The sequence below is a fragment of the Chelonoidis abingdonii genome, chromosome 6, assembly GCF_003597395.2.
Source record: "Chelonoidis abingdonii isolate Lonesome George chromosome 6, CheloAbing_2.0, whole genome shotgun sequence".
Lineage (NCBI taxonomy): Eukaryota > Metazoa > Chordata > Testudines > Testudinidae > Chelonoidis > Chelonoidis abingdonii.
In genome coordinates this window covers 20,261,318-20,276,321 of record NC_133774.1, presented here as the reverse complement: position 1 = coordinate 20,276,321, position 15,004 = coordinate 20,261,318, and the positions used below count along the sequence as shown (strand labels likewise).

The following is a 15,004-nucleotide window of genomic DNA, read 5'->3' as shown; positions in this document are numbered from 1 at the left end:
ACAGAAAATGTTATGAAACAGCATTCCACCCTTGAAATAACATTTTTCTAATACTCCTCCAGTTTTGTCAAGGGAAATTTAGAGTTGCATTCTGTAACGCTTAGCAATTATATATCACTTTTTGTCCAAGGATCTTGAAGCACTTTATAAAGAGTAATTTATTAAGCCTTACAGCACCTTTTTGAGGTAGATATTGTGCTATCCAGTTTACAAATGGATAAAATGGGCCCGAGAAAGTGATTCACTCTATGGCCATGTCTACATTACAGAGGCTATTGTGGTAAGCTGTGGCGTTGTAGATAACCCCATAGTGCAGATGCAACCTATAGGAATGGAAGGGGTGTAGGAACATCACCTCCCTGAGTGATGGTAGCTGGGTTGACAGAAACATTCTTCTGTCAGGCTGGCTGTGTCCACACCAGTGGCTAGATTGGCACAGCTGTGGCACTCAGGCATGAGGATTTTTCACATACTTGAGCTCCATTGCTATGTCAGCCTTTGTTTGAAGTGTAGACCAGGTCCCAGTCATACATCTGTTCAGCAGCAGAGTTCAGGAGAGAATGCAGGAGTCCTGATTTCCTCGCCCATACTCTAAACACTAGACTGTACTACCTCTTTGCAGTTTTGCCATATCTTTCCTATTGTATGTTGCTGCTGCCTCAAAGAGAGGGGGCAGAAACGTTTAAGTGGTTGAGCACAATATTGAAAGCATCCAAAGCTAATGGAAAGATTCCCATTGATTTCAATAGGCATTGCATCAGGCATTAAGGAAATTCAGGAAAACGCTTAAGTATGTAATTACATCCATCGCTATTCAGGAAAGCGATTAAGCATGTGCGTAACTCCTCTTGACTTCACTGGTACTTGAGTGCATTCTTTCCTGAATTGGGTCTGAGTGAGGATCTGTGTAGGAATATTTACTTTGAAAGGATTTTACATTAGCTTCTGGGATTTGTCTGTTTCATCACATCTTATTTTTGATGTTTGATTATATGTATTTTGTGGCAAAGATTTTGGTACAACTGTAACTAGTACATCAGAGTCAGGTTTTTAAGTCTCATGAAACACTGAACCACTGAAGTAATTTTTATGTTCAATCCTCTGGTTCCTGAGGGTCCAGTTCATTTCTGCTGTGAATTTAAATTAGTTAATTTAAGTGGATGGGTCAGAAGCCACTGTCATCGTAGTAGCCCTATGCCTGATTCTTAATTAAAGGCAACAAGAGATTAATTTGAAACATTAATTTAAAAGTGCTTACACAAAAGGAAAGAATTATTGCAATAAAGCCTAAAGAACTTTTTTGTCCCTAGATGTAGAAGACAGAACTAGCTCAGGGTCCTGGGGGAATGGAGGACATCCTAGTCCATCCAGGGTAAGTATATCTAATCTTTTTCCTAAACCAGACTTCCTGCATATGTAAATTTACAATCTTAAATTTGAGATTTACACCTGATTGCATAGAAAAATGTACATGCAAAGTTGGCTGTAGACCAGCTTCTCTTCAAAATTGCTTCTTTTACATTCTTATCTGATCCTGCAATTGAATTTGACACCTGCTCCACTCCTGCTAACAGCTAGCAAGAATTTTCATTAGCCACTTTGCCTTGCTAGTCAGTATCCGCCATTGATCCAACACTGTATGTTATCTCAGTACTGGAAGAGGCATTTTTTTGTTATTGTTGACATTTCACTTGCTGTAGTTAGCTTGCTGGGAGATTTTATGTCTCACTGGCACAGATATCTACATGCAAAAAATCCATTGCATAGTATTGGGAAGCCCTCGTACACTCAAAATGTACTACTTCATCAGCGGGGGTCAGACACTGCCACTCTTCCTAACATTAGAATCATAGAACATTAGAATCATAGAACTACAGGGTTAGAAGGGACCGAAAGGGTCATCTAATCTAACACCCTGCCAAGATGCAGGATTATTCGTCACTCCTTGGGTAGTCCCACTGAAGTGGAACTACTGGAAGGGAAAGCTACTATTCCTCATGAGTAGACAAATGTTCTCAAGGATGGCAAAATCTGAGCCCACATTTCTTTGTTCCCACTCAATCTGGCCATTTACAGTGTCTTTCTACTTCAGACCTCTCTTCAGGTGACCATCTCTGCATTGCCCTACCTCAGCATTCTGCTCAGCCTCTGTCGGTTTCTTCAGTGAAAAGGCACAGTTCAAGACTTAACAAGAGTACACATTTTAAAAACTGGTATTCCCTGCTTTGGTGGGGGTGTAGGCTGAATGTCTTTAGAACAAATCATTAACTCACGACTGACTATGTATGTGAAGCTTAAGGGATCCGTAACCTTTTGGGAACAATTTTCAACAACTAGAGGCCTACAGTCTGCCTATAAAATTGTTCATTTGTAGGCAAACATGCATCTGTATCCTTAAACTCGGTGTCTGTGCACACAAGGACTAGTTTTCATTCACATTTACCTATTTTGCATGTACAAATGCATGTTTGCAAAAATGTTTACCTTTTTGCTCATGACTGTGCATATTTTGGTGGCACAGCAGAGGTAGCCAGCTTGAAAATGTAGCCCTCAAACGTATTTAGGGCCCACCAATCTTTTTCCCCAAGCTTGAAGGGATAATATCTCCATTTCCAAAGTCACAACATTTCAGAGAGCCGTGGATAGTGACTTCTCTTGTCTTCAGGCAATGTGCTACTAACTTTAATCTTCAAAGTACAGTAAGATCTTCCTGCTTACCAGTAACTTTACCAACCCATTGCTCCAGCTGTCAAGTTTGACATTCTAATGCATTATGTGGATGAGATGAGGAAATCTTTCCTGCTCCTGACATTATAATGCACACACACTGACATAATTAATTCGTATTACAGTAAAGTGTCTTTACTGAACTACTACCTACCATGGGAATTACTGAGATACACTGTATTTCTTGTTATTTTTATGATAGCTGGAATACAACATAATTCATTAGTTTTGACTTTGAGAAAGTTGTATTTAGAATTGCGTGAAGTCTCAGGATTCAATTTCCATTTATTTGAGTAATAAGAAATATCCCTTCCAATAAAACTGTGTATATATATATACACACACACACACATGCACCAACAGCTCCGTCCACTTATGGGCCAGACTGTATAACCCTTACATACATAGGGGGCCATTACTCACCTCAGTAGTCCCATTAAATTTACTCACATAAGTAAAAGTTCACCAGTGTAAGTAAGGGTTGCACAATCAACCCTCTCTGAAAAAGGCCGAGTCCTGAGCTCTTTAATTGGGCAGACCTCTCACTGGGGTCAGAAACTTTGAGCCTGTGCCCCAGTCCAGTTGCAGGATCAGAGCCTTAATATTTTTCTGTGGATTGGGCTAAAAAATCACAGTATACTTCAGGATCAGTATTACTTCATGTATTCTGTAAATCTGTGATATAAAATTATGCAAGGCAAAATGTGGCTTCACCCTTATTTAAAAAGTTTGTTTATGTTGCTGTTTAATTCTCTCTTAATGGATGTAAAGGAATAGGGTTTGCAAGCATTGCTAGCTGTGTTCCATCACCCTAAAGTAGGAGTCCAGTGAGGTGAAGGACAGTGTTATTGTTCGTACTCAGACCATTCTTTTTTTTTTTTTTTTTTTCTGTGGGCAGATTCTGCCTTTGGCTAACATTATGCCAACTGACACTTCTAAGTAAATTTACTTAGCCTTGCATTACACTGCAGCCAGCTGAGCAAAATGATTTTTTCCCCATTTACTGCATACCAGGATTGAATCTCAACCATTTCCATAGAAGAGGAAAAGCCAATCACCATTTCTTATTATACCTGGTTTAGCATCCATTACATCATTACTTCACACATCTGTCAGTTTTATTTTTATCCTTTTCTTCTCCCTTGACACTTGTGGTTGCTTTTAGGGAAAAAAAAATGTTTTGAAAATTAACCTGTAAATTTCCACACGCAATTATTTAGGCATACATGTCTGAACGTGAGTGTACCAGTATATCATGAGATCATATAAAGAAATGAGGACAGTCCTTGGGGGGAAATCCTGAATTTTCATCAAGGTTCCATATCAGCTTTCTGGTTGTCTTATGCAAATCACTTGACCTCTGTGCATCTCAGTTTCCCCAGCTGAAAATGAAGATGATATTTCTATGCCTGAGAGAGGTGCTGTGAGAAATTAGTAACAGTGTTTGAAGATACAAATGTAATAGCAGCACTACAGATGGACAAACTCTTGTTCATTTTTGTGATTACATTTGAGGTTTTGCACAAATATAGTAATTGTGAGTTTAGACTGGGAGGCTAGGCTGGGGATGCTTTGAAAATGTGCACCCTGGTCCTGACAAGATTTACGCATGCGTTTAACTTATACACTTGACTAGTGTCATTGATTTCAGTGGAAGTACTCACAGTGCATAAAGTTAAGCTCATGGGTTAATCCTCCCAGCTTTGGAGTCTTGTTCCTTAATGAGAAAAGTAGTATTAAACACCCACACACTTCAGGCCAAATTTTGCCTTTGTGTGCGTGCAACAGCCACTGGGTTAAAATGGCAGATTTCTACTTACAGATAGTAGAATTTAAAAAACAAAAACAAATATATTCTTTCTTCTCCCCAACTGATATGAAAGCAGAAAGACTGACACAGTAAGTGAAAGACATTCGATGGCTTGCACAGCACCACGCTTCCTGATATAGTATCTCAATTACCAGGCAGATGTGTCCACAAAATAAACGCATATTAATTACTAACAAAATAAAAATTTTAAACCAGCTTCAAATAAATTTTGGAACGCATTGCCCCCAACAAACCCAGTGGAAGAGGACAATGGAGGGAATAAACTTTCTTCATTATTCAGAATCGAGGGGGAAAGTATAACTTCTTTCTCTGTTATTCTTACAGAAAATGTTTATGTTAAAATTGTAAAACTCTTTTCCCCTTCCCAATTTATTAACAGAACTATGGAGATGGGACTCACTATGATCACATGGCAAGCAGGGACCTTGGGTCACATGACAATCTCTCTCCTCCTTTTGTCAATTCCAGAATACAAAGTAAGAAGAAATCAAATTTCTTAATGTGGTTTTGTTTTTCAAAGGCTTAATTTTTAAATGTGGAAGTTAGTGAGTGTACCGTAGTTTAATTTGAGGACTTCTGTTTCTCTCCCAAGCGTTTTGGGTTTTGTTGTACATAGTCTTTGGGAGGAAATTTTGAATTTTGCCTCTTAAGCAACCTCATATTTTGAAAAATGTATACCAGTGCTGTTTACTGCATAGCCTCTATTTTCTTCATGTAAGAAGTATATGGCATTTAAAGCAGTGACTGGGTTTTTACATAGAGCGGTGAATGTACTTTCCTGAGGCTTAAGTGTTTTCTTTAAAGGTGTGACCGCTTGGCAGAGAATTAAACAGAACTTTTAAAGTTCAAAAAATGTTGCTGAAAATATTACAAATAAATATTCTTTAGAGGTAACAGATAAATAACGAGAGATTGAGATCATAAACCATTGTTTTCTCTGAATCGTGATGGATCATTGCCTGTTGGGACTTGCAGTCTCTCTGGACTGCAAACTTCTGGATTAAAGATGAGGCTGCCTGCAACGTGCTCCACTTGGGACAAGCCAAATTCAGCTCATGGCGTTTGGCAAATCAGTTATGGAAAGCTTGGACGTCCCTGCATTCATTTTAATGAAGCTTGCAAGGATTTAGTGTAGCAGCTATAACCATAGCAGTATAAAGAAAGGCTATAATTATTTGCAAGTGAATGATAACTACTGTCTTTAAATCATGGTTGATAAATGAGTTTGGTTAAAGTAAATATATGATGTAAAAATATTAGTAATCCTTGTGCTTGGCCAAGATCACACCCTTTACTGTAGTTATCAATGAACTAGCTGAAATGCTGTGATTGAATGTAAGCCAAAGAAAACAGAGAGCTGTAACTGTGATATATCATTTTGTGAATGTAATGTAGTCCCCTAAAATATGCCTTGTCTTTTAATATTAGGAAATACTTGTGAGTTGTTTAACATTTGGGATAATGTTGAAGCTTGTAATTATTTGTATGTATTCCCCCACAAAACTTAGTTACAACAGTTTCAAGGGTCTGCCTTAAGCCAACAAAAGCAAGGAAATTCTGACGCTCCCTTCTTAACTCACGCCATTGGGTTTAGGCAGTGCAAATATGTTACAAATAGTCACACACTTCTGTGACCCCACTGGGCTGAGTGATGCTTCCACGTTTAACCCTTTCATGTGGATCTTTGCAATTTAAGTCTGTCTCTCTTACAACTCTGGTCCTGCCTTACCCAATAAATAAATAAATAGCATTAGTCTGCAATTGTTTCCCCCCCATTTGGGAAAAAAAGCTGCTTTCCCTTATTTCAAAAAGTATTCATTACAATAAAATGCTTTTGCAAGCACATTTTTAGGAATAAAATAACTGATTGATTAGATTTAAACAAACAAACACACAAACAAACACAACATTTTTCTTAAATGTGATCTTTCTGCTGAAGCCTGATTGCCAGAGTCAATGGGAGTTTCACAGCCGCAACCAAGAGAACAATCAAGCCTCAATTTTTCTGAAAATACCAACACTGTCAAATTCAAGATGTCTCTCAGCAGCACTTGGTTTGTAATGGTCATCATGCTAAAAGGTCTGGATGTGGAATGTTCCTGCAGTGTCCTTAAGTTTCAGTGTATGTATATTTATTGAAAAAATAAAATCATTTGGAGATAAGAATACTGATGTTCCTCCATGTGCAGATTAGTGTGCGTGTGTGTGAGAAAGAGAGGCTAACAGCTTCTGACAAGTGTGTTATTGTGTAATAATGCACGCCTACTGTCGAAGCCAATCAGCTTGCTCCCTCAATCTAAAGCATTTTGTAACCTTAATTTAAAATCATTCTCTGGTAATTAGAGCAGATTCTTTTTAATTTGTGCCAGTTTAAGCAGCAAATGGCATGTAAACCACACTTTTATTCCCCCACTTCCACTAATCTCCTAAAGCCTAGATTGTACTCAACCTGCTCAGTTGTGCGCGGGGAAGAAGTAGGGATGATGTTGCAAGGAGCCCCCCTGTGTCCCTGTTTTGCCTATGCAGAGGCCAGACAATCTCATTAGGGAGTGGAAGCTGTTTTCCTAGCACCCTCAGAAGCTGGCTACTCAAAATGGGAGAGAGGAATAGTGGGTGGTGGCACTGGTACCCCACCTTCTGGGGCATTGGCCAGCAGAGCTTTGAGGAGGGCGAATGAGAGCTGTTGCAATGTATACTCCCCAGCAAGATGCCAGGAGTCAGCTCCTCCTGGAACTTCTGCTGCAGTCCCTGTGCACTTCCGCCTTGGTTGCAATAGTTAGAATCAAGTCCTAAATGTGGAAGCCAAGGCCATCTGCTGTACTATGCCAGAGAATGCTACTAAGTCTGTGAATCTCCCACTGTTTCTAATGAAAGCATTGTTCTGTCAGATAAGCTGTCTGGTCTGAAACACAGGTCCTTATTGTTTTCAGGGTGTTACATTTTCCACCTCAAGTGGATTTTGAACAGAAGAGGATTCTGTTTTTGGCGAGACGGTTTACCTGACATTAACAAAACTGCCTCAAAGTTGAGGCCAAGGCAATGTTCTGCTGAGTAGAAAGTCAGAGAGCAGTTTACAAACTGTTTCAAAAGTTGGTGATTAGAAAGATCATTTAAAATACAGAGAGAGAATTCTTCAAGGCATGATAAATTCTTTAGTATCCCTGGGCAGCAAGGACCTTATTTTCTTCTGCGTCTTCTACGGTTTTGCGCACTTAACTAATCATTAATGATGATGATGATGATGATAATAATAATTCAATAAAATAATCAGTAATGCTGTTTATTTCCCAAACGTTTCCATAACAGAAACTGCTATTAATTTGTGCTGATTACATTGTATTTGTGATTTTATGATGAATTCTAATTGTTGCAATTACAAACAGTGCACCATATTTACTTTAATTGAGTCCATCCTGAACTAATATGGGTTGTGACTCCCAGTACATGTTTTATCAGTTTCAGTCTTCCTGTCAGATCATCAAATTATCCAAAGAAGAGGTCCCCACAGATCTACTGCGGAGCAGTTTGCACCTGCAGAGAGAGACTTGTAATTTTATTCACATGCTCTTCTTTCTGCTGGCAATTGATACAGATATAGAGCCTGATTATCATCCAACTTGAGCCTGTTTTATACTAGTGTAGTTGTATTGACTTCATTGGAATTACGCCTGATTTACGGTGGCATGAAAACAAAATTAAGCCCTTAATAGTTTCATAATCCATAGTTTTTATCTAATTAAAAGAACAGCATTTTTTAACTTCTAAGATGTTTCTTTCTATGTCATTACATTGTTATTACTCTTAACAATAAATGTTCATATAAATGTTTTATGGCAGTGCAATAATTCAGTAATTGAGTTGTATGTCAGCAAAGTACATGATGAGCAATATTCATTTTGCAGAAAAGAGTTACCAACTTTAATTCCTTTGAATTTTTAAAATATTTTAAAATATTTGTTTTTTTTTAATGCTGTGAGCTATAAACCTAAATATTTTACCTCATTGTCTTTTAAATGCTGAGGTTTTAGTATTTGGTGTTCTTGGAGATAAATAGCATTGTGTAGAGACAGAAGCATACCGAGCATGGGAAAAAAACCAAGATTCAGTGTGTATACTGCCAATGCACCTCGATCCAGACCTGCAACACCTGTTGTATTTCAGATCATCTCTTGAGCACATTTGTTTGAATGATCTGCTGTTTTTATGGTGTTAGCAAATCAAATGGCCACCAAGGATAGGGTACAACCCTGAGTCCAATTCTTTCAACCAGTTTTGGACTTAGACCTACAAAAGTGAAAGGTTAGGGTCTTAACCCACATCACCTTCTTATTCCCCCAGTGTGAAAATATATGAGAAATTCATCGAAGGCCTCAAAAAACCCTTGATCTATGCTCTTCACTTAACCTGTAAACTGATGTGTTTTTGTATGTCCCGCTTGTACCAGTGAACAGGAAATCGTTGATTTTTATAGCTGCACAGTCAGGGTCAAGTTTATGTATAGCGCTCTGCTGTTGGCAAAAGCACAGGGAGGAAATGAAAGAAACCTTGCTGGCTGCTTCCCTCTCACAACAGGGGCCAGCTGCAATTCTTAGCCATTGTGCACAGAAAACACAAGGACTGCTGGAAGCTAGTGCTGACATCGGTGTTAGTCCAAGCTGAGGTGTTCCCTCCCACTCTTACTCCACCAGCAAAGTTGCATTCTATAAAACTTTGGTCTAATAGGCCTTCAAAAGCATGGTGCCTGTCTCAGGCATATTGCCTCTGAGAGATACCCCTGGATCAAACCTCTACATTCCTTCCTTGTCATGGGGTTGTACCTTATTGGCTTAATCTAGCTCTTATTGTGTGTGATCTAGCATGTAATCTTAACTCTGAAGAAAGATAGTTTTCCAGGAAGAAAAGATTTTTGGTATAATTGTTATTGACAGCATGCGGATGAGTCACGAATATTTGTAGAAATGTTGTGGTGGCCGTAGGCCTATATTGTAAGCTTTTGTTTTCAGGTATGTATTTTAACTGAAATGCATTTTATTTTTTTAAGTGTCCAAATTCTTGCAGGTAGTATTTAAATTAGTCTTTGCTTCAAGTCATTTAATAATTGGCTGTAGGGAATGCAGAAAATGACTTTTTTCTCCTAAACTGTTGCTTCCATGTATTGAAACGCAGTTATCTTTCTGTGTCTCCAGAGTCCTAATAGTCAACTAGGCTGTTTTAGTTTAACAATAAATGAGCGTTGCCCAGTATGAATACACACAAGAACCGGTAATACCACAGGGCATGGAATACATTGTTATAGTTGTATATCATTCCATACTGGATGCTTGATTTTCAGGTGCATTGTTTGTGAATTGATCCTACCTATGATACCTTGCTACTACATTAATTCATTTCCCAGTATAGAGTAACTTGTTTCTAAAACCCCTGTAGCTTAATGGAACATTTCTCTGCAAGGATTAGATTGAGATTTGAGGCGATGATGAAGAAAGCTCCTGGCTTATTTGGTGACCTTTGAATAGCATCTGGGTTACTGGTTGATATTTTGATTTGGTTACTGTGGTCGTATTGTGACAGCTCCTGGTTCAATATAATTCAGTTCCTCTGCTCAATTTGCCTTGCAGGAATACTTAGCTTTGCATTGCTTCAAAGTATTTCTAACCATCCTGAGCATAACCCAGTACACTGTAAAAGGTGAAATGTTGTGATGCTTTGAGATCCCAGCAGCACTCCACTAAAATGAGAATAGCACAGTCCACTTGACAAACAATCACATTTGAGTGTGCAAAGAAGGAAAAAAAACCTAAATGGAGATGTTACCCATTCCAGTGATACCCAGACCTGCAGATTACTAAAAGGCTGGTTTAATGGCCATTGGTAAGATCAGAGGCAAGCTTGCTTTATTTTAAAAAAATACAAAAAACAGTTTGTGTAGTTCTCCTGGTATTTTTTTCCCTTTCAAATAATTCTAGCATTGGTAATATTGATTTTATGTATATTGTTGAACAATCTAATCTATTTATTGGCATAAAATAAATATTTTTTATGCAAAATTTTTGTCCATCTGTGATGTATGCTTTGAGAATGCTTAGAGGAACTCAAATTCAGTGTACATACATACCTTGATTTTGATGACTGTGGGATAAAGAGGTAAGGTGTCTAAGTGGTTAATCTATTTAACTACAGTCCTGAAGGTTGTGGGTTTGGTGCTTGCTTGATTCATATGGAGAGATGGCTTTTACTTCACTTAACTGTAAAATGGGTACATGATGTGGAGGGCTGTCAGGTGTAATGCTGGTTCCTTTATGCTCTGCTGATGTGCATCAGGTGATTGGCTCAGGGGAGTTTTGACTTTGCTAATAATCTTGGTATGTGAAGACAAAATCATTGCAAGATTATGGATCTTTGTGCTCCCTTTCTGTTCCTAACTAGAAAATGAAAACAGATGTGATGTAGTGTTAATATGCACTGTACTGGAGCAGTTCCTTCCCCAGAATTATCTTCCATCATAACTGCCTAGTCACTATTGATCCTTCCCAGTGCATGGTTGTCTTCTTATAGGAACTTTTTCTCACCATGCTTTTCAGAGGGCTGGCCCTTGAAATTTAGCAGAGACAGGTAGCTGCATCTCTAAACTGGACATTTTGCATTTTTTGGTGTCCCCTCTCTTCTATCTTGTAAATATTCTTTATTATCCTGTCAAGTTTTTGCTTGGTTTTCTCTTATTTCTGAGGAGATGGCACATTCCCCAGATAAAATGGATGGAAAATTGCAAATGATGCTAAACTATAAATTGGGTGAATCTTGCTATGTGAGATTATATAGTACTGTATGTTGTTAATTAAAACTGGCATATAAAAACAGTTTTGTATTGTGTAGCATTTAGTGTTAGGTAAGACTCCTGAGTTCTACTTCCATCTCTGCTACTAACTTGCTGTGTAACCTTTGGCAGGTTGTTTACCCTCTTTTTTCCCCTCAAGTTAGCCTAGGTTTGTCCATCTGTAAACTGGATTGGAGTTGCGAGGCTTAACAAATTATTATCTGAAAAATATTTGAGTTCCTTGGGTATTCCAAGTAACTGTAAAGTTTTATTAATGTATACTGTGCTATGACAGCACTCACCTCTGTAACAACTGTCCTTATTTGGACATGATTTTCTTATTCAGTTACTGTGATTATTGCCAGAGTTGGTAGCGTATATTAAAGTTGCTCGATGTTTTCAATTATAAGGCCTTGTTTTCAATTTTTTATAACTTTCCCAGTTTATAACTATTTGGTTTAAACTTTTGCATACTGAGTATCTGACATAAGATTTTTTATTTTTTTTTTCAGAAAAAATGGTCCTCTGATTTCTTAGAGTGAGTTTTGGAAAAATATGATGTTTTGTCCATATTTTAAAAAAATCCTTAGAGATGTTTCACTGAGAAGCTCAGACATCTCCATGCTTTGTTGCAGGGACAGTAAATTTTGCAGGGAGGTTGGCTGGGTGTCAGGGAGGAGCATGTTCCAATCCTGTGAATATTCACCTATATTGAGTAATTTATAAGCCTTTGAAAAATTTCAGTTTGCACATGCTCAGGAGAAACTTGTTAGCTTGGCCGCTAAATTCTCCAAAGCTTCCTTTTGCACTGAGCATGCTCCAGCACAGGGCTGTTGGGGCTGAGTAGGATTTTCATGACATTGCTTCTCCCTGCTGCTTTGGAGCCATTGTTGTGCAAGATACTATAACTCAGGAAAGGCAGAATATCTCTCCTGTGCTGTCAGTCCTCCCACTGCTGGTAATGAGAATGATTTGAATGCAGAGAGGTGAGGCATGGGGTCCACTACAGGGGGAAAATATGAGCACAGAGGAAGAAGGGGTTGCAGGAGCCAGAATGTGGAAGGGAGCGTGGGCGTGGCACAGGAGTGCTGGATAGGCAGCGACAGGTTGGGGGGAAGAGGCCTATAACCACTAAATCACATTCTCTGTCTGAAACCTGGAAATGAACCCAGGAATACTGAGTCTTTACATTCCTCTGCTGTCAAGGAATAGCTGTGACTCTTTCCCTCCAGCAAAATGTGTCTTCTCCCTTTCTAGTGTTTCATCCACAGGGAGGATAACAGTCTACTCCTGCTGTCAGTTATTTCATTACCTACAGTGATTGAGGTCTGTGCTGTTTTTATAAAGGTATGAAAACTGCTGATGATCCAACTATGATATAATTCCTGTTCCAAATGATAGAATTCCTGTTTTTCTGTTTTGTTTTTTAAATTAGGAAATCACACACACACACACACACACACACACACAAATTAAAGAACATTAAGGTTGTTAAATCAAAGATTCAGAGTTAGGAAACGCCAACTTTGGTTGCCTGTGCAACCTTAATTCAGGCCCTTTGTGCATATGCATTATGATACAGTCTTTAATGACATCATCACATTCTATTTTTTCCATAGGCTTCCTGCTATGACACTTAGTGCATAGGATGGATGGTGCTCAGGGAATGAATCAGGATTGTGTAGTGAAGGTGTAGCGTGTATAGGCAGGGGACCACAGAAAGGGAATAGATGGTCTTATAATTAAGAAAGTTGAAGCCATCCTGAGGAAGCGGAGTCTATCCTTGCCTGTGCTCCGTGGAGTTCCTGTGTGATGCTGGGCAAGTCACTTAAGCCAAATTTTTCACAGGTGGCTACTAATTATGTGTTCCTCATATTCTGGGTGCTCAACGTGGAAGATCTGGAGCCAGATCTGCAGAAAGACTAAGTACTCAGAATTGTAGCTGAAGTTAGTTGAAACCATGCTTTCAACATAGTAAGTGCTTTAAAAAAAAAAAGAAAAAAAAAAGCTAAGTACGCTGAAAAATAAGCTCTAGTTGTCTCAAGTTGGGTACCCAAAATCAGTGGACACGTCTGACAATTTTTCTCATTAATCTCTATGTACCTCAGTTTCCCAACTGTAAATTGGGAATAATAATATCACCTAATCTTGCAGAGGTGTTTGTGAAGATAAACTCATTAATGTTTGTGGAACACTCGTATACTGTGGTGACTATATGACAGAAGCATTCAAGAGGAAAAGCTAATAACATTTCTATTCAGTGAATCGTTTGGATGGTCCTCTGCTGTCAACAGCTGACAACAAGCCCTCCACCACACGCTGAATGAGGAGGCTAAAAAAAAAAAAAAAAATTGAATAACTACTCATTCACTGAATAAGATATGTTTGACTCCCATTGCAGAAACCCTTTAATTCAGCCTTGGATTGAGCTTGAACTGTGCCCACGAAACAGCAGTGAGTGGTTCCCAAGAAAAAATAATGGTGCCTGAAGCAATTTTTGATTCTTTTCCCTTGTGTTTCACTGTACTCACAAGCTTTTTTCCAGGGCACTCTTTATGGTCCATATCAAAATTGAGAATGCCTTTTTGGGAAAGGCCAAATGTGGTAGTAACATGGTATTTCTCTGTTCGCCTTCATTGCTTGAGACTATTCTGTGTGATCAGGTGGTGATTCTACTTTCACCTGTATTTTTTTTAGTGAGAGAAAGAAAAAGAAAGAATGCATTTCTGTCTGTTCTCTGATCCAAGCAAAGAAATCAAACAAACAATGTCTCCTTATCCCTAATGACACTTGTGACAGGTTTCCCCTGGGGTGCCACCTAGAACTGGGGTATCATTGAACCCTCTGACCCACAAGCCTGGGCTCCCTCTCACACTGTGCTGTTGTGGAAAGCTTCAGGCTCACTCTTGGTCCTACGTTTCCTTCAGCATTCACACAGGTAGGGACACACCCAGCTGCATTACATGCAGGCTCTCTGACCAGCCACTGAATGAACCAACAGTAGAGAGGCTATAGCCAAATTACCAGCCTGGGACCCTCCCACTGGAGTATAAACCCAAAATTATACCATCTCGCACTTCCCCCAGTTCAGTCTTTGTTCCTTAGGTGTTTTCAGGAATCCTCAGGAATCTTCTGGGGGGCGTGAAGGAGAACCGATGATGTTAGTCCCTGCTTTATATAGCTTTAGCATATAGTGAAAACCTTTTGTTCCAAAACCAGTTCCCAGGCAAGTGTGTAGAAAAATATAGACACCCCAAAATGGTGTCTCGAGTTATGTGACCTGGTTATATGCCTTTGCATACCTTGCTGAGTCATAGCAGCCATTACTTACAGGCTGTTTGGAATGGTCACAGGAAGGCTAAGTTCTTCCAGGGTCAATTGTCGTTGTTGATAGGCCATCAGCACAGTCTGGTTTCTTCATTGTTGTATCAGAGAGGCTAGTGATCCAGAGTCTGCATGATTGAAATACAGATATGTAGTCAATATTCCTTACTTTAGACTAAAAAATGATATATGCATACTAATAGGATAATCATATTCAGCAAATCATATTTTTTCCAATGACACCTCACATGATCCATTTTGTACAAAATGCATCGTAATTATGCCATAATCATATAATAATATCACTG

General features: G+C 38.8%; 1 protein-coding gene across 14 annotated transcripts in view; it reads left to right on the top strand.

The window, feature by feature from the left end:
* TCF4 (transcription factor 4) overlaps positions 1 to 15,004 on the top strand; it is a 357,326-nt gene that overhangs the window by 115,186 nt on the left and 227,136 nt on the right. For 13 of the 14 annotated variants that reach the window (XM_032779777.2, XM_032779781.2, XM_032779778.2 and 10 more), the window contains 2 exons: positions 1,311 to 1,372; positions 4,938 to 5,034. The exons of the other annotated variant lie outside the window; for it this stretch is intronic. In XM_032779777.2, coding sequence (XP_032635668.1) covers positions 1,311 to 1,372; positions 4,938 to 5,034 — 159 coding nt within the window. The remainder of the gene's footprint in view (positions 1 to 1,310; positions 1,373 to 4,937; positions 5,035 to 15,004) is intronic. 14 annotated transcript variants of the gene reach the window in all.